General features: G+C 44.7%; 1 protein-coding gene across 1 annotated transcript in view; it reads left to right on the top strand.

Moving 5' to 3' along the window:
- CACNA1E (calcium voltage-gated channel subunit alpha1 E) overlaps positions 1-20,253 on the top strand; it is a 786,482-nt gene that overhangs the window by 246,830 nt on the left and 519,399 nt on the right. The window contains exons 4-6 of the mRNA XM_030206580.1: positions 11,842-11,945; positions 15,610-15,762; positions 18,994-19,175. Of these exons, the coding sequence (XP_030062440.1) occupies positions 11,842-11,945; positions 15,610-15,762; positions 18,994-19,175 (439 nt within the window). The remainder of the gene's footprint in view (positions 1-11,841; positions 11,946-15,609; positions 15,763-18,993; positions 19,176-20,253) is intronic.

Below are 20,253 nucleotides of genomic sequence, written 5' to 3'. Positions count from 1 at the left end.
TGGGCACTGAGGGTCTGGACCCCCTGCCCGGCTGCTGCCCAACACCCCTGCCACCTCTGCCACTGCTCCCGCCCTGCTTCCTCGGTCCTACCTGAGGGGTTTTGGTGGCCTTTGCGGGGGGGGGGGGGGAGTGGTGTTCTTTCCTGCCTGCTGTGCTACCACTATTCTCCCGCCTGCCAGTGCCACTGTGTTTTCAGAATGGTGGCTGAGACTTCCCTTGGTGGTCTTGACGGTTTTGTGAGACTTCTGCATGGAGACTCGGCCACCATTTTTAAAATACGGTGGTGCCGGGCATGGGGAATAGCGGCAGCGTACCGGGTCAGGCAGGAAAGAACATGTTCTTCCCCGCTGAGGCCACTAGATAACCAGCGGCGCACCAGGCATCCGAGCAGATCCTTTGGGCCCCATGGAGCCTCTGGGCCCTTGGACACTGTTCGGTTGCCCGAATGGTCAGTCCGCGACTGTGCTTTTGTGGCAGCTTCAGAATGTGTGTGTGACAAATTTTCATACAAGATAGTGTACTGTTATGGGTGTGGATCTGACAGCAGTAGAACAGATATTAATGCATCCATGACCACTCAAGTGCTCAGTGAAGGTTAGTTCTTCTAGGCTCTCCACAGCAACAGAGCTGAGTGACACTTTATATCTTCTGTAGCAGAGCTCAGTGATGTCAGTCAGCTCATCTTTCTTGAAGTTAGGCAGTGTGGAGGGGCATAATCGAACGGGAGTGCCCATCTCTAAGGGTGCCCATCTCTGAGGACGGCACCACGAAGGGGTGTATTATCGAAACTACTACTGCTACTACTACTACTTAACATTTCTAAAGCGCTACAAGGGTTACACAGCGCTGTACAATTTAAACATAGTGGGATGGTCCCTGCTCAAAGAGCTTATAATCTAAGAGACAAGTGAACGGTCAGTCGGATAGGGGCGGTCAAATTGGGGCAGTCTGGATTTACTGAACGGTAAGAGTTAGGTGCCGAATGCAGCATTGAAGAGGTGGGATTTAAGCAAAGACTTGAAGATGGGCAGTCCATTTTTCGTTTCGATAATACGGTCAGGGACGCCCAAATCTTGACATTTAGGTGGACGTTAGAGATGGCCGGCCCTGGTTTTCTCCGATAATGGAAACAAAGACGTCCATCTCAAAAACGGCCACATCCAAGCCATTTGGTCATGGGAGGAGCCAGCATTTGTAGTGTACTGGTCCCCCTCACATACCAGGACACCAACCAGGCACCCTAGGGGGCACTGCAGTGGACTTCACATATTGCTCCCAGGTGCATAGCTCCCTTACCTTGGGTGCTGAGCCCCCCAAACCCCCAACCCCAGGTCCGCCTGTCAGAAGTTCACTGCACCCACTGCAACTGCTCCAGGGACCTGTATACTGCTGCAGTGGACCTGAGTATGGCATTTGAGGCTGGCAAAAAAGTATTTTTAACCTGTTTTTTATGGTGGGAGGGGGTTAGTGACCACTGGGGGAGTAACGGGAGGTCATCCCCGATTCCCTCCGGTGGTCATCTGCTCAGTTCGGGCATCTTTTCATAGCTTGGTCACAAGAAAAAAATGGACTCATCAGGGACGCCCTTCTTTTTTCCATTATTGGCCGAGGACGCCCATCTCCTAATCACGCCCCAGTCCCGCCTTCACTACCCTGCCGATGTGCCCCCGTGAACTTTGGTCGTCCCTGCGACGGAAAGCCGTCGAGGGTGTCAAAAATTCGGCTTTCAATTATGCCGATTTGGCCGGCCTTGCGAGAAGGACGCCCATCTCCCAATTTGTGTCAGAAGATGTGCGCCCTTCTCATTTGAAAATGAGCCCGATAGTTTAAAGCGGCAAGTGTACAGGAAACTCGTGAGAGGTATCTGTCACTTCCCTGCTTTATCTGCATACAGCTTCCCCTCAACATGGCAGTACTAGACTATTCTTTTTCCCCATTATTGCTGTCAGTGTAATTTTTCATTTACCAGGGAACACTTGTAGTTCCACCATATAATGATAGCTGTTGTATAAAAGACCGTGTTGAAATATGTCTAGAAAACCCTAATCCTAGGTTTTGTCAGTCACTACCTGGGGGAAACACCTATCTCTCTGAGTGTTGTCTCTGCTTGATGCTGTGATGTGAGACTAAATCAATCCCACTGAATTAGAGATGCTTCCATGGACTAATCAGGAGATGGACAACATTCCGTGAAAGCAAGCAAAATGGCTGTGGGTACTTTCAGTGTTCCAAGACTGCACCTGACAAGCAGTAAAATGTATCTTTTGTCAGGGCCAGCTCTGACTGTTTTCCTGGCAAGATGCATTTTGCTGAGCCAAAGTGAGTGGAGTGGAGGAGTAGCCTAATGACTAGCATAGCAGCCTGAGGGCCAGTGAAGTCAGTGTCCAAATCCCACTGACCCTCTTTGCCATCTTTGGCAAATCACATGATCCTCCATTGTCTCAAGTACAGATTTAGATTGTCAGGGGCTCTTTTACAAAGGCGCGCTGAAAAATGGCCTGTGGTATTGTAGATGCGTGTTTTGGCGCATGCAGAATCATTTTTCAATGCACCTGTAAAAAATGGCTTATAAAACTTTTGCCAAAAATGGATGTGCGGCAAACTGAAAATTGCCGCATGTCCATTTTGGGTCTAAGACCTTACCGCCAGCCATTGACCTAACGGTAAGGTCTCACGCAGTAACCGGGCAGTAATGGTCTACGTGTGTAGAATGATGATCACTGCCTGATTACCACTCACACGCCAGAAAATCAAAATATTTTCCTGCGTGCATAGCAGACTCGTGTCAAAAATGGAATTACTGCAAGGGCCATGAGGTAGCCAGGCAGTAACTCAAAACTGATGCATGTTGTGCGCACGTAGGTGCCTACTCAGCTTAGTAAAGGGGACCCCTCAGCCTTCCAGGGGCAGGGAAATACCTACTTACCCCTGAATGTAACTGAACTGGAGGTGCTACTGAAAAAAAGTATGAGCCAAATTCTTCTTCCCAGTATTTTACATGAACTGTGAGTCTACATACAGAAGAAACCTCTGCACGCTTGTCATCTCTGGATAATTTTTAGGTTAGTTCAATGCAGCTTTCCCAAACTGCACAAAATTCAATTTTTTGCAGGAGCTGCATGAACATTATTTATTTATTTTGAGGATTTATTTACCACCTTTTTGAAGGAATTCACTCAAGGCGGTGTACAATAAGAATAGATCAAACATGAGCAATAGGCAAATACAGCAGTAAAAATATTCAACCAACAATACAAAGCATGGTATACTACTTGCGACGTCAACACAATACGTAATAGATCGTTATAATTGATAGAGAAGGGTAAGGCAAAGTTGTAACATATGGATGGGTAAGAAAGTAGGAAGAGTTAGAGAGTAAGGTGACTGATTTGAAGAAAGTTGCACATGAGGTCAGAGAGATGGTTAAATAAAATTAGCTGATCAATATTGAAAAGCAGTTAAGCAATTGGCAACAGTGACGAGCAGCACCAACCACATACATGCATTAAAAAAAAAACCTGGGCCAGATGTGCATATGACTTTGGACATTTTAATCACAAATTGACTAAAGTAATATGCATAGCAAGCAAATCAGAGGGAAATAATGACACAAAGGTCATAGAGTAAGAAAGAGTGTATCTGGCCACAGACGGAACCACGAGGCGAAGCCTAAATGCAGTGGTAGAAATATTTATTCACAGACCCGACACATGAAGCAGTCGCCATTGCCACTTATTGTTCCAATTTTCAAATGTATACTGTACATATTAAAAAGCATTGGTGCCAGTACAGATCCCTGTGATACTCCACTGTTCACCTTACTCCATTGAACTAATTATCAATTTAAATTTGCCCTCTATTTTCTATCTTTTAACTTGCCCCCAATCCACAACAGAATATTGCTTCTAATCCCATAGCTTTTTCATTTCCTCAGGTTTCTCTCCTGAAGGGTTTTGTCAAAAGCTTTCTTAAATCCAGATACACTACATCAACTGGTTCACCTTTATCCACATATTTATTCACATCTTCAAAAAAATGTAGTAGTGTGCATGTGCACACTGTTCACACTTTCATCATGATTCGCACATGCATGCACTATCGAGAAAGAGTACACATGCTTCACAAATAGTACTCACTCACTGTGAAAAGTGTGCACTCTTGGGAAGAGTGTAAACTATTGATGGCAGATGAAAACACACATTTTGTGATTTTTTTTCTGCTAGTTTTTGTTTAGCATTGACCTAATATAACATAGGGAATGCCGTTGACATTTTCTATGCCACGTCAAAGAAACGCACATCTCTATATACTTTTGCTCAAACACATTTGAATGTGAGATTAACATAATAGTTACATTTAGATCAGGCAAGAGCCAGGTGAACTAGGTTTAAGTTCTACTGCCCCACCGATACTCCATGTGATATTGAGCAAGTCACTTAACCCTTCCTTGCCTCAGGGCTAGATTTATCCACCTGCAGTAATGCATTAATGAACATTATTTAACACAGGCCCCCTTATTGTCAATGAGGCCTGTTTGCTACGAATGTGTTAAATGGCAATAATGCATGTTAATGCATTAACACAGGTTAGTAAATCTAACCCGTAGATTGCAAGCCCCCTGAGGTAGGAAACTGCATATTATACCTGAATTGTAACTTATCTGGAGCTCAGATTTGGAAAAACAAGTGATCAAATCCAAATCCACTGAACTAGGAATCTAAATTGTAGTGTGGTACTGGTGTAAATCTGTATTCTGTTCTTAGATAATGTAGTTCAGTTATATCTTTGAAACTAATCGTGGATGATGACTTCAGACTCTATTTTTTTTTCTTCTGTCATCTTTCCCAGGCAAGCTTTGTAAATGAAATAATATAATAGTTATTAGGCACTGAATGAACAATAGTAGAACTTTACAAAATTAAGTTAATTAGTAAATATATTACAGAGATAAGGTTATGATTTGAGTATGTAGAACAGCATCTTACACACTCAAATAGTCACTTATAAACTTCTCCTGACACATTTGGTTTTAAGAAATCAATGTTCTGACTTTATGTGACCTATACACAGAGAAGTTAGTTTCGTATCATGTCACCTAGGTTTGGAGGGTAAACAGGAGCCTGTTTAGCTTAGTTTTATAAGGACACATAAGTGCAGAACAGAGGAGTAGCCTAGAGGTTAGTGCAGTGGACTGTACTATAAGGAGCACAGGTTCAAACCCCACTATCACTGCTTTTGAGATAGACATGGGGGAAGCCACTGCTTGTCCCTGGGATCAGTAGCATGAATCTTGCTACTATTTGGGATTCTGTCAGGTACATGTGACATGAATTGGCGACAGTTGGAAGCAGGCTACTAGGCTAGATGGACCACTGGTCTGACCCAGTATGGCTAGTCTCATGATCTTATATTAAACTAGATGGACATCTCAAAAGGACCAAAAAAATGTGTATTTGCCAAAAATGGCTAAATTGTAATTTTGGAAAGGCAGAATTAGGATGTTTTACACTGCAGTGCATCCAGATAGTAAGAGGATGTGTTCGAGGCGAGACTGGGGCAAGGCCCAAAATTAGGACATCCAACAGCAATAATGGAACGGGAAGAAACATCCAAAGGGGTAAAGAAGGGTGTTTTTATCTAGACCTGTTTCAGTCAAGTTACAAAAGGGTGCTCTGACCCCTCATGAATCCCTCAGTGGTTGCTGTCCACCTCCCACTCCCTAAGAAATGAAACTGAAAGGGGATACCAGGCTCTATGACAGCTTCAGGTAATAAGGGCATATCCAACAAAGCAGCAAGCAGATCCCAGGAGTAGCCAAGTGGTCAGTGTAGTGGACTGTAAACAAGAGGGCCCAGGTCCAAATCCCACTCTTAACTATTTATCTTTGGGTAGAAATGTGAGACCTTCAACAACAAAGTACCTACTGTACCTCTCTACATATGAGATACCTGCAGGCCTGAAGACTGTTGTTGTGGTGCACAGTTCAAGGTTCAGGGTTCTTTATATACCGCTAAAGAGTGCATACTATCATAGCGGTTTACAATATTATAACACAATATATGTATAGGAAAGATAATAGCACTAATAAAAATAAAGAATGGTGTAAAGAAAAAGAAAAACATAAAAGGGTACCGCAAACAAGTTAACTGTCTTTTCCTTCAGCAGTACCTCCATTATTTTTCTTACCACTGATGTGAGGCTTAACAGCCTGTAGTTTCCTACTTCTTCCCTGTCCCCACTTTTGTGAAGAGGAACCACATCTGCTCATCTCCAATCCCACGGAACCTCTCCCATCTCTAAAGATCTATTAAATAAATCCTTAAGCGGTCCCAGCAGGTTTTCTCTGAGTTCCCTCAGGTACAGTAGTGCTGGGCAGACTTATACGGTCTGTGCCGGGGCTGGTGGTTGGGCGGTGGGGATAGTGCTGGGCAGACTTATACGGTCTGTGCCAGAGCTGGTGGTGGGAGGCGGGGATAGGGCTGGACAGACATACGGTCTGTGCATAGGCGTAGTTTGACTGTTTCATTTGGGGGGGCAAAGGATGGGGCTGAGCATATTAGCATATTCATTTGCATATATGCATATGCAAATGAATATGCTAATAGGGAGGAAGGAAGGGAAAAAGAGCTGGCTTTTTTTGGGAATAACCATAATGAATATGTATGAGATATCAAGCCGGCTCTTTCTCCCTTCCTTCTTTCCTCCTTACCCAGCACCTCCTCTTCCTCTCCTGTAGTATTTCCCCACCCCCTTTCCCATACCATGCCAGTGTTGACCTTAGAAATGCATAGGCTATATGTAGATCCTTCAAGAGGTAGTGTGTCATGATTTAGGCTCTACACCCTTTCTGATGTTTTGGTGCCACCTCAGTAAGGCCAACACACAATCTCTCCACTGCAAAACGCTATACACAAACTTGTGCAAAAACACACTCATATTCTTACTAAACCATAACAGCACTAATTCCAAGGACAGACTCAGCATGCAGCAATACCAGAAAAATTGAAACTTACATGCAAAATATCACAGATGCACATTTCCAAAAGCTGACATATTCCAATTAATAAATTCTGAATAAAATACTTTTTTCTACCTTTGTTGTCTCATCATTTAGTTTTTCTATTCGCTTTGGTCCCAAGTGTCTTCTGTTTTATGCAGTGCCTTCTTTATGCAGTAGCCCTGTCCCTACCCTTCTTGGAGTTTCAGTATCTGCCCTCAATGTGTCCCTCACCCCAATCTTCATCCTGTTATTCCTGTTTTTTTTTTTTGCTAATTCTCTCCTCTTCCAGCACCCTCTCTTTCTATTTCTTCCCTTCTATACAGCACCCTCTCTCCCTATTTTCACTCCTCTGACCAGTATATTCTCTTTCTCTCACCCTCTTCTGTCCAGCATATCCTCCTTCCCTTACTTAAATCCAGCATCCCTCCATGTCCCCTTCCCTTCCATGTCAGCTTCTCCATTATATCATTATTTCTCCTATGTCCAGCATATCCCCTCTTTGTCCCCATCCCCGTACAATGTCTAGCACCCCCCCATCATTTTCTTACGCCCCATTTCCAGCATCTCCCCTGTCCTCTTACCCACCCTATGTCCTGCATCTTCCAATATCCCTTTTTCTCTCCCAGCATTGTCCCTGTATGCCCTTATCCCCTCTCTGTCCAGCATTGTCCCTTTGTGTCCCTGTCTCTATGCTCCCTCAATGACCAGAATCTCGCTTCTCTGTCTCCCTGACACTCTCTTTTCTCTTCCCTTCCTCCTACCATCCATTCTCCCTTCTTCCCTCCTACCAGCTAATCCACATCTAACAATCCCTCCCCCCCCCCAATCCATCACCTCTTCCTCTCTGTTCATCATCCCCCCCCAAAAAAAAATATCCAGCACAGCAGACCTGCACCTCTCTCCCTCCATCCTGTAGATCCTCCTCCTGCCACCATTCACCCCTACCCACATGGTTCCATCACCTCGCTCCTCCCAAAGGTGCAGCTGAACAGTATCTCCATTTTTCTCCTTTTCTCACCTCCCCCCCAATCCCGGTTCCAGCGTCTCTCCCTTTTCCTTCCTCCTCACTCACTTGCATTGATCGCTGCCGGTAGCGGCACTGCAGCCAGCCAGCAATAACAGCAGTCTGCTTCGGACTTCCCTGCTACATGTCCCGCCTCCTCTGGTACAACTTCCTGTTCCGCATAGGCGGGGCATGTGGCAGGGAAGGCTGAGGCTCCGAGGCAGACTGTTGTAATCGCTGCAGCGCCGCTACCAACAGCCCCTGGTACCGAAGTTGAAGCGGCGAACGGGTGGCCAGCAGTAGTAAAGGCAGCAAGCAGCAGACAGGCTCGACTCCGCTTCCCTGCCCTCTCTGCTTCCCGCCCGAAAGGAAATGACATCAGAGGAAGGCGGGATGCAGAGAGGGCAGAGAAGCGGAGTCGAGCCTGTCTGCTGCTTGCTGCCTTTACTACTGCTGGCCGCCCGTTCGCCGCTGCGGGTCGTCGTCGTTTGGGGGGGCAATGCCCCCCCTCGCCCCCCCCAGTCTACGCCCATGGGTCTGTGCGAGAGCTGGTGGTGGGAGGCGGGACTGGTAGTTGGGAGGCGAGGATAGTGCTGGGCAGACTTATACAGTCTGTGCTAGAGCTGGTGGTGGGAGGCGGGGTTGGTGGTTGGGAGGCGGAGATAGGGCTGGACAGACTTATACGGTCTGTGCCCTGAAGAGGACAGTACAAATAAAAGAGTAGCACATATGAATTTATCTTCTTGAGCAGACTGGATGGACCGTGCAGGTCTTTTTCTGCCGTCATCTACTATGTTACTATGTTACTATCTGTTCCTGGAGGGCTCACAGTACAATATAAAGGAGTTAAGGCGGGATTTGTACCTAGATGCTGTTGTTGACCACTAGGCTGCCTCTCTCTGCTCTGCAGCAACATCTGTGCAGCCATTTTTGTACAAATGTTGCCAGACAGACATTCTTGTCTGTGGTTTTTTTTTCTTCCGTTCTTAATTTGGACATTTCATTTTGGAAAATGGCTGTTCATGTTAGATATTTTCAGTGCAAGGACATCCTTCTCATGTATTTTCAAACAGGAAATCCCAGTTGTTTTCTCTGTTTGAAAATAGCTGTGAGATGGACGTTTTATGCTGGACTTTTTTTTTGCACTTCAGTGTCGTTTTGAAAATGCTCCTCTTCATAAGTAGATAAGTACATAAGTATTGTCATACTGGGACAGACTGAAGGTCCATCAAGCCCAGCATCCTGTTTTCCAACAGTGGCCATTCCAGGTCACAAGTACCTGGCAAGATCCCAAAAAAGTACAATACATTTAATGCTGCTTATCCTAGAAATAAACAGTGGATTTTCCTCAAGTTCATTTTAACAATGATCTATAAATTTTTCCTTTAGGAAGCCACCAAACCTTTTTTAAACCCTGCTAAGCTAACTGCCTTTACTACATTCTCTGGCAACGAATTCCAGAGTTTAATTACACATCAAGTGAAGAAAAAGTTTCTCTGATTAATTTTAAATTTACTGCTTTGTAGCTTCATTGCATGCCCCCTAGTCCAAGTATGTGTCTTTATAAAATACTAGGGGTAAAATGGCAGAAATTGGGACTTGATAGATGTTGTGGACATGTACACCAGCTTTGGACCTGCTATAAATGTATGGTAAATCTGTCCATGCACTGCCCAAGAGCATAAAAGCATACACATAGCATCACTATGCATACTTTTACACACATAACCCCTGGGTTAATTTTATAAAAACCCTATTCTGCATAAAAACCTGTATAATATTGTCTCTATGGGCATTCTTGGGGGAAAAGAATGGGTGGAGCTGAGGCAGGATCATCACTTATGTGTGTATTTTTTAAGATATGTGCATATGTGCTTATTCCTAGTGACTCGTGTATGTACAAAGTGACTCCTGCTAAGGTGGAGGTGTAAGTTTCTGCAGTAGCTTTTGGGTAGGCTAGTTTATAAGGGCACATAGGCCATTATTAAAAACATACAACATATGCACCTTTGTGTATTCTCTACCAAGGTATTTAGGGGTGAATTCTATAAAAATTGTGCCACAAAAATCAATGCTGGAAAAAACTGCTTAAGCACTATTGTGTAAGCTGCGCCTAAAGTTAGACACCGTTTGTAGCATAACGCTTAAGCAAGGGGCCGTGTGTAAGTATAGGCATGTTCATTTGTACCAAAGTAAACATGCCCTCTCATTTCTGCACCCCCTTTTTCGGGAAGCACGTAAAATTTAGGTGCGTACACGTTAATTGATTTCAAGTTTTTGCTGCATTAGGCACACGTTAGTGTTGAACACAGTTTATGAAAAGCAACCCTAAAATACCTCAACGTTGGCTTGTACTGTGCTGCTTAAAGTACCCCCTTATAAAATTCTATAAATAGCACCTTAAAAACCTGTGTTGAACAATACTCACATAAGTCGTGCCTAAATTTTGGTGTGGTTTATAGAATGAGTGCCCGATTCTATATATGGCACCTAAAATTAATGCACGCTAGGCAATTATGCCTAAGCGTATTCTAAATACCGCATGTAAATCTACGCTTAGGCGTAGTTAATGTGACTGAATCTACATATGTTCATTTACGCCAATGAAAATCTAGTGTAAATCCCTGCACGTAGATTTACGCACACTTGCCCATGTTTTATAATGATGCACGTAGATTTTGGAACACCCATGAAACGCCCATTTTTGCCTGTGTGCATTAGAATTTAGGCGCAGTACATTACAGAATATGCTTAGCAATGTACACATGTAAATTCTAATTTCTGCCAATTAGTGCTCGTTGTTGCTTGTTAAGAGCTGTTAACAATGCTTAACGGCTTGTTCAGACAATTAATCTACTTATGTAGTTATAAAATATGCCTAGATTTATGTGCGGAACCACGCGTAAATCTAGTCACACTATATAGAATCTTGGGGTAAATGCTTAATTGGAGAGGTCACGTGTAAATTTAGGCGCTGCCATTTGTACCAATGAAAACATTGTACCTATATTCTGTAATTACGCACATAACTCAAAACTATACCCCTGTTCTGCTCTGAAACTCCCATGACCCAACCATTTCTGCACCCCCTTTTTTGGACTTTCAGTAAATTTTAGGCACAGATCCTGCACCTAAATTTATATGTTGGTCCCAATTAAATCTAATTAGTGCTAATAATTGCTTGTTAAAAACAATTATTTGCACTAATTTGCTCATTATTCTATTAAATTGCACATGCAAAGTGGGGCCTCGCCCAAATTTGTGCATTCAATTTTTGGCAACCTTTATAGAATCAGGAGGTTAGTGATGAAAATCTATGCTATCCTACCAAATTCTTTCTACATAGTATAAATTGCTGCCTACAAATTTCATCCCTCATGTTATTTGGCTGCCTAAGTCTGTAATTAGATAACTAGTCCCCTTGGAACAAATCTTTTGCAACAGGTGGGGGGAGACAGGCATCCACTGGGGTGGCAAGCTAGGGGTAGGAAAAGAATGTGAACACAGAAGGTAAGCAAGGCAAGCTGTGCATTACTAAGTCAGCCTTTCATATCCTTTATGAGCATGTTCACTGCTAAGCCTGGTCAATATTAGACCACCACCCCTTTTCTGGACATTGCAGTGTCCTTCCCAACCTGGTCCATAGTAGCCAAGCCGGTCTCAAAGTGGAATGGCCAAGGAGCCATGCAGTCAGCCACGTAGGTGTCACTATGGCAATCCATGCCTTGGGCTCTGTGTGCAGTGATGCCAATCCTGTCTTTGAATATCAACCCACATATGATATTGAAATGGGGAATTTAGAGGACTTATAATAACCATGTCCTTGTTTTGTTCTAGTATCCTTGCCACAGCTGGAACTCACTTCAACACCCATGTGGACCTACGGACCTTAAGAGCAGTCCGTGTGCTGAGGCCTCTGAAGCTAGTTTCGGGGATTCCCAGTAAGCACTTCTCTCAAATTTCTTTATGGTGATCATACTTTACCTTATGTATCTTTTGATTTTAATGAAGCCATTAAGTAAATTCTACCCCTCTTGTAGACCAGCCATTGTCAGAGGCAGATCGCTGGCTTCAGTGGATCTTGGTCTGACTCTGCATGGCTTATCGTAGACCCTCATTTTTGCAGTGCTTCACATTTAGGTTAACTGTGTTGTTTTATGTGATCAGAGGTGTTTCAAGAAATAAACCAAAACCCATGGAGGAATCACATGGAGCAATGGTTCCTAAACCTGTGTTTTGGTACCCTAAATCATTTGGGTTTTTCAGGAAATTTGCAGTGAATATGCTTGAAATCGATCTGCACACCAGATTCATGCAAATACATCTCATTTGTGTTAATGGCCCTTAAAAACAAACTAGTTCAGGAGTCCAGAGGACTGGTTTGAAAGTCACATACGTGTCAGTATGGAATTTAACTCCCAGAATTAACCAGAAAATATTTTGAATTTTGATCCTGTGATCTTGTCAATTCTAATAGCAAAAAATTAAATCAAAATATGATAGTCTGAGAGGGCCTGGTCATCTTCCTTCTCTATAAGGTGCCTTTAAAGTAAATTACTAGTCTGACAAAAATATTGGAGTAAGACCCCTACCTAAAAGGGAAATTCGCCACCACGATTCCCAGTACAGGGTCACTAATGAATTGATGAGCAAAACACTTACCTGTACTTACCAGTGACAAGTTAGACTAGTACTATTTGATTTTTCCAAGTAAAACTAAGGTCCCTTTTACCAAGCTACAGCAAAAGGAAGGCCTGTGCTGGTGTTGGCATGTGTTTCTCACGCACACCGAGGCCCCGTTTTACCGCAGCGGGTAAAAGGGAAGTCTCTTTTTCCTGCAGGAAATGGCCGTGCGGCAAGTAAAGCACTTGCTGTGCAGCCATTTCAGTGGGGAGCCCTTACCACCACCCATTGAGGTGGTGGTAAGGGCTTCTGCGCTAACCAGGTGGTAACCAGGCAGCATGCGGCCATGCCCAATTACATCCGGGTACTCTCCAGCGCTACAAAAATAAATATATTTTTGCAGCATTGGATATGACGGCGCACTAGGGGTGGGAAGTACCACCAGACTGCTGTGGTAGCCCGGTGGTACTTCCTGTTTAGCGAGCGGTAAGCCTGCATTGGGCTTACTGTCGCTTAGTAAAAGGGGCCCTAAGCTATCAGAATATCTCAGCACTTTAGAAAATCTGGGTTGCAAATAATGGAATATCCTGACAGTCTACAGAAGATAGCCCTAGTGTTATGGGGTATATGTAATTTGCAGTATTGCCAGCTTGGTTCTGATTTCAAGGGAGAAAAGTAAATTTTTTTTTCAAAACTTCTAGAAACCGATACTCAGTAGGGCATGAATATATATAATTAATAAAATTGTCCAGTTAACTTTAACTACATATTCCGTCTGACTAAGACTGGATTGAATAGCTAGTCTAAAGTTGAGTAGACAGATTTGTCAGGTTGACGTTAGGTCTTACCTGTTGATCAATCATAGTTACCCAGATAACTTTGACTGGCCAATATTAAATAGCACTGACCAATCAAAATTTTGCTTTTAGCGCTGCCGCCTTTTCTCCAGTTAAATTTAGAGTGGACAACAATTTGCCTGGAAATTATTCCGCTAGTCAGCAGGTGGGGGGAACATTTTCAAATGGCAAGCATTTTGGCCTCTACAAGGCATTACGTTAGTCCTGTATATCCAAAGAGTTAAACCTGGGACTGCTAGTTACCAAAAACCAAACTCTTAATCCCAGTTCTTTATTTAATCCAATCCATGACAAAATAAAAAACAGAAACAAAAATAAAAAAACAAGTCAGTCACTTACAGTTGCGTTGAGATAGATTAGGGATTCTGCACATACAGATTGAGTCGATGTCTGTGATCAGCCTCTCTCCAGAGAGGAGAAATTGTCAGTACCTGGTAATTTGGATACTGAAATCAACAAGCACAGCAGCTGCACAGGAAGCTGTATGCCACACAGGTGAAAAGTCACTGTACCTTTCTACCCTGAGAGGATAAAAACAAGCAGCAGTTTACTGCCTCAACATGGAGAGTTGTATCCCTCTACATGTTGGATTTATGACCGAAGTACAGCTTCCAGCTCTTTCTCAGTTCTCTCACAGAAAGCAATTGGAGAGAAGGGGAAATTGTGCTCCAGCCTCCTCCCAGCATGCCTAGAAGCAAGCGGTAACAAAGGTCTAAAAGACCCAGTGGGTAGGACACAGGTGGTAAGAAAGGCTAATCACTGAGGACTACAGAAAGTAAGGACCTAGTCCATATACACCGCTCAATAATTTACAGACATGTAATCTGATATACATAGGCTGAACAAGCTGCCCCATGTAATGGGGCAGAACAGTGAGGTTTGTTTGACTAATTCTCAAAAGCGTAAATACTAAAGGGTATTAAAATTGGGGCATAGTGTATAATGTGGGACTTTCTCGTGCGCTAAGCCCAGATTGAGCACAACACAATTTATGGCATTTTTTAATAATTTTTTTTTAGGTCATAAACTCATGTTCGCATTAACACACGGTACCTGTACAAAGTTAGCATGGGAATATGTACTTCCTCCTATATAGAATATGCTAAGTGCTTCCACGTTAACTCAGAATTAGCCAGTTAACATGCGCTAATGCGAGTGCATTAGCTGATTAACTCTTCCATGCCTATTCTCAACCCATGACACACCTCATCCAAACAAATATTTAAAAAAATAGCTAATGCGCGAGTTACTGCATGCTAACAGTCAAAATACCATAAAACGCTTTAATGTGTTTTGCAGTCACCTGTTTTTCATGCACTAATTGCGTGTTAGGGCATAATGCCCCTTAGTAAAAGGGCCCGAAAGTTAGCTGGACAGCATTAAATTGCCAACTAGGAAATGTCAGAGAATAATTCCCAAATGGGGGCAACTTTCAAACAAAGAACTGATATGTATAGTCTGTGGGTTCTTTGTACCAACACACTTTACATCGGTGACCAAAGGGGAAAATTTCCTCTTGAAAACTGACTCAGGAAATGTATGTGCATAAATCCTCTGCTTACCTGGGTCCTTTTTCTGTGAAAACTTACATGCATGCTTTTGGCAGTGGCGTTCCTAGGTCGGTTGCCACCCGGGGCGAATCGCCGCTGCGCACCCCCCCCCCCCGGGTGCAGCAGCGTCCGTCCCCCCAGAGTGCAGCACAACACCCCCCCCCCTTGGTGCAATGACACCCCCCCTGGCGCGATGACACCCCCCCCCCGGCGTATCGACCCCCCCCAGGTGCATTCTTAGCTGCAGAGAGCAGCCGCGCAGCTGTCGGCTCCACTGGCTCCCTTTGCCCCGGAACAGGAAGTAACCTGTTCCGGGGCAGAGGGAGCAGGGAACCAGCGGAGCCAAAAGGTTCGCGGCTGCTCTCTGCACCCCTCCAGCAGCGTGCACCCGGGGTGGACCGCCCCGCCCTTGCTATACCACTGGATTTTGGAAATCTAAAAGTATCCCGAAACCTTTCTCCAATATGTGTGCATGCCTGTGTGTAAATGTGCTGGCCAATTTTCAGAACCCTTGTTTATACCTAAAATCCTGTTTATTGACTGTGTCATTTTAAAATAGTATTTTTTTTTTGTAGGTTTACAGATTGTGTTAAAATCCATCATGAAAGCCATGGTGCCTCTTCTCCAGATTGGCCTCCTGCTATTTTTTGCTATCCTTATGTTTGCCATCATCGGCCTAGAATTTTACAGCGGCAAGCTGCATAAGGCTTGCTACAAAAACAATTCAGGTAGGAACACTGTACCCTTGTGCTCTGTTTTCAGGTTGGATGAATACTTGAAAGAAGGTTCAAAATGGGTGTCAAACTGCGATCCTGGAGGGCCACAAAACCAGTCAGAATACACATGAAATGCCTTTGGATGCATGGTCTCCAAGGTGTGCAAATATATTTCATGCATACTCATTCATGGTATTCTGAAAACCTGACTGGCTTGTGGCTTGCTGTGATTGCAGCTTGACAACCCTGTCCTAGAAGATGTTACATTGGCTTTGCAGTGCTGTGGAGAATCCCCTCATTGCAATATTTCTAGTTGGTATAGGCAAGACCCTGCCATAAGCACAAACCTCCTAATTCTATAAACTTGGGTGTACAATTTTGCAACTAGCACACAAAATTGCACATACAAGTTATAGAATAGTGCCTAACTAAATTGTTTAAGTGGGTGCTAATTAGCTTTAACTACCAATAATGACCCTTAAGTGGCATTAATTGGCACCAATTTGCAGTTACACGCAAAACAAAACTTAGGTGCGTTTCTATAAACTTAGGCCCCGATGCCCAGAAGCAAATGTGGCACTAGAGGCCATTAGTACCAGACTAGCGCCTGCATTTGCTAACGCAGAATGCTCAGAGCTGACAAGATCGAAAATACTATAATGCCTCTGTATCGCTCCATGGTGCGACCTCACCTTGAGTATTGCGTTCAGTTCTGGTCACCGTTATCCCAGAACAGGTTACTTCCGCTCATAAAATACAATTAGTCAGCACTGATTTCTGTACCAGTTTTGTAGGAGCCATATATAGAATTTCTCCTTAAGCGCTAACTGGGAATATTTAGTGGGAGATAGCTGGTTATCTACTGTTTAATATTGATGAATAGCTGGTTAAGCACCATTTAACCGTCCAGGTGCCGTTCCTGGCCGGTTAAATGGTTTCGAATATCGGCTGGTATGTTTATAGAATACTGTCTATTACGCTCACAACTGCCAGTGTTTCAACACGAGCATTTTCACCAGCCTTTGACATGGCATAAATGCTTACACCTAAAGTTTTGCGCTGAAATACTGACCTATACAGTGATACCTCGGTTTTCGTCCATAATCCGTCCGAAAACAATTGGCAAAATCCGAAACCGACGAAAACCGAGGCAATCATCAGTGGAAGGCTCAAACCCTTCAAAATCTCTCTCATGCACACATCCTGGGCAAAAACAACGCCACACTGAGCAAGAGAACACATGTTGCCCTTTGTTTTTCGCAAAAATAGCAGAGAGGTCACTTGGGCATGCCGATGAAATCCGCGACAAATTTTTCACGAAATAAATCTGCGAAATTCGAAATCGACGATAACCGAAGTCAACAAAAACCGAGGTATTACTGTACTAGTATTCTGTAACCGCTTCAGCGCCCAACTTTGCCATTATAAAATATTTGTTTAGTGCTCTAGTTTTTTTTGCTCCTAACATTTGGTGCCCTTTCTTGAATCTACCCCACACTGCTTGATTTGAACTGGTGGAGACAGGCTAAGCACTTTCTCAGGAGTTCTAACTGAGATTGCCATATGTGCTTATTCAGTTTGTTCGCTCTTGGAATACTTTTTCAGCTTGTTCAGTGTTGGAATGATGTTGGGCTTCAGCTGAAAGGGAATTACTCTTGTGATGCTCACACATTGCCAGTGGTGGCAAGCTGTTTCAGTTACAGTTTATTCCAGCATTTAATATACCACTATTCAGCCGAGTCTGGGGCAGACACCCACCCTGGGGCATCACCACGTTCGCCCCCCACCCTTACAGGCTTGCTTTCATACTTAATACTTGTCTCCTGCTCCTGTGTGCTAGGACCGCGTTAACTCTGCTCTGCCAGCCACAGGTCCTTCTTCCTGCCGCATCCCCTCCCATGTTTGCGGAAAAAGGAAGTACTTCATACAGGAGGTGGGATGAGGCAGGAAGAAGGACTTGTGGCCAACAGAGCAGAGTTACCGCGATAATCCAGCACTGCGGCACACAGAAGCAGGAGACCAATCAGCCATGCCAGCACTGGGCAGGCCTCCCTTGGAGTCCGAGCTCCGGGGACTCTTGCCTTCCCCCCTCTTGGCAGCCCTGACACTATTGGGTTAAGGACAGGCATAGCAGTGCCATGATGATGCTGAACTGTTAGAGTTGGTGTTGTCAAAGCACCAGCATAAGGAGGCTCACCCCATTGCATTTGGTTTTGCGTTGACAGGGCGCTATTCAAAGGTAGTTACTACTGTCCCTTTAACTTTTATTTAGTTGTTTATGTTTATTTAAAACTTGATGAATCGCTAATCTTGGCCAAGGCCAAACAAGGTGATGTAAATACTTAAAAATCAGGGCAATTCTACAAATCAGTGCCAAGATATAGGCGACACAATGGGGCCCACTTGGCTCCAATTCTATAACAAATTCTGGACATGTTTAAGCTGTTATAGAATCCTAGTGTAAAGCTGCTGTGGTGTACCCATAGTTTGGCACACCAAGTTATGCCATATCAATGGCTGGTGTAAGTTAGTGCGCCTAAGTGCACCATGCAATGCACGCAACTATAAGCTGCACGCATTACTTGGTGACACAATCATGACACCTCCATACGCTGCCAACACATATGCCCCCTGGCAGCTACGCACTGATGCCTAGATTCTATATATATAGCGCCAAAAAAATCATTGCCGAAAAAGCGCTATTCTATAAGCCTTGCTTAAAATTAGGCACAGTTTATAGAATAGCGCTTTTACACCCGGGAATTGCACCTAACGTTAGGTGCAGCCATTTGTACCAACTGAAATGTGGTGCAAATGTATACACCTATATTAGGCGTGTATCCCTATTATTCTGTAACAATACGTGTTAATTGTAGGAATACCCCTTACACCCATGACCCTCCCATTTCCACGCCCACTTTTTCAGATTGTGTGTAAATGCTATTTAAATCTAATTAATGCCAGTAATTGCTTGTTAAAAAGCCAATTATTGGTGCTAATTAGCTCATTTAATTAAATTGAGCACGCAAATTAATTTGTGCATGCATTCTTTGGTGACTTTTATAGAATTGGGGGATAAGTGACAACGCGTGCTAGTTACACAATAGCGCCTAGCATGAGCGCAACATTCAGTTATTGGTGCCAAGGATGAGCGGAAGTGTTAGTCTTTGCTATGGGTGCTTAAATTTACTCGCCAGCTTATAGATTTGCTTTTAATGTGAACTTTCTTTTCCTTGACTGCAGGTGACTTTGAAGAGCTTGACCCCCCTCACCCATGTGGAGTGCCAAAATGCCCAGCTGGGCATCACTGCAGGGACTGGATTGGTCCTAATGATGGGATCACCCAGTTTGATAACATCTTCTACGCTGTGCTGACTGTCTTCCAGTGCATCACTATGGAGGGTTGGACCACAGTGCTGTACAATGTAAGTGAAGTCAGAGAGGAGATGAAAATGGGAGAAGGGAGACATCTAGGCTTCCTGGAGTCTGCTCAGATATGAAGACTCCTGTTTCTGAGTTAAAGGGAGTTGTGTATATAGTTGATGTACATACTGGATTGTTTCCCAAATTAAAGGTGATATTTTGAGTGGGCAATTATGTCTCAGGTTTCTGTTGCATGTGGAGATCCAAAGGTGTTTCTTTCTGATCAGGTCCAAAATTGAAGGAGCTATTTTGAACTCATCAAAGGCAGGGCTGGTCTTAGGCAGAGGCGACCGAGGTGGCCGCATAGGGCCCCGCGCCTCGCCTCACCTCTCTGACCACGCTCGCCTGCCCTCCACCCATGTCCCATCACGCGAGTCTCCTCGTTCCCCTGCTGCTCCCCCTCCCTCCAGCCACCTGAGACCCCCTCCCATCTGAGCCCCCCCTCCCCGACCCGCCAAATGACCCTCTTCTGCCACCCGACCCGCCCGCACCTCACCTGACCCAGCATTTTTAAAAAACCTCCAAGCGGCGGTGCCTCGCGTCTGAGAGAAGAAAACTCGCTTCGTCGTTGGCCGGCCTTCCCTCAAGTCCCGCCCTTGCGGAAGTTACATCAGAGGGCGGGACTTGAGGGAAGGCCGGCCAACGACGAAGTGAGTTTTCTTCTCTCAGATGCGAGGCACTGCCGCTTGGAGGTTTTTAAAAAATACTGGGTCAGGTGAGGTGCGGGCGGGTTGGGTGGCAGAAGAGGGTCGTTTGGCGGGTCAGGGAGGGGGGGGCTCAGACAGAAGGGGTCTCAGGTGGCTGGAGGAAGGGGGAGCAGCAGGGGAACGAGGAGACATGGGTGGAGGGCAGGGGGGACGAGGGGGGTTACTGGACATAGGTGGATGGCAGTTGGCAGGGGGGACAGGAGGGTCGCTGGACATGGGGTGGATGGAGGGGAGGGGCTTCTGGACATAGGTGGATGGCAGGGGCGGGCAGGGAGGACAGGAGGGTCGCTGGACATGGGTGGATGGAGGGGAGGGGGCTTCTGGACATAGGTGGATGGCAGGGGCGGGCAGGGAGGACAGGAGGGGCGCTGGA

This window comes from Microcaecilia unicolor, chromosome 6 (assembly GCF_901765095.1).
Source record: "Microcaecilia unicolor chromosome 6, aMicUni1.1, whole genome shotgun sequence".
In the NCBI taxonomy this organism is placed as follows: domain Eukaryota; kingdom Metazoa; phylum Chordata; class Amphibia; order Gymnophiona; family Siphonopidae; genus Microcaecilia; species Microcaecilia unicolor.
Note: the sequence above shows the minus strand (reverse complement) of the source record. Positions and strands in the feature narration are given on the sequence as shown.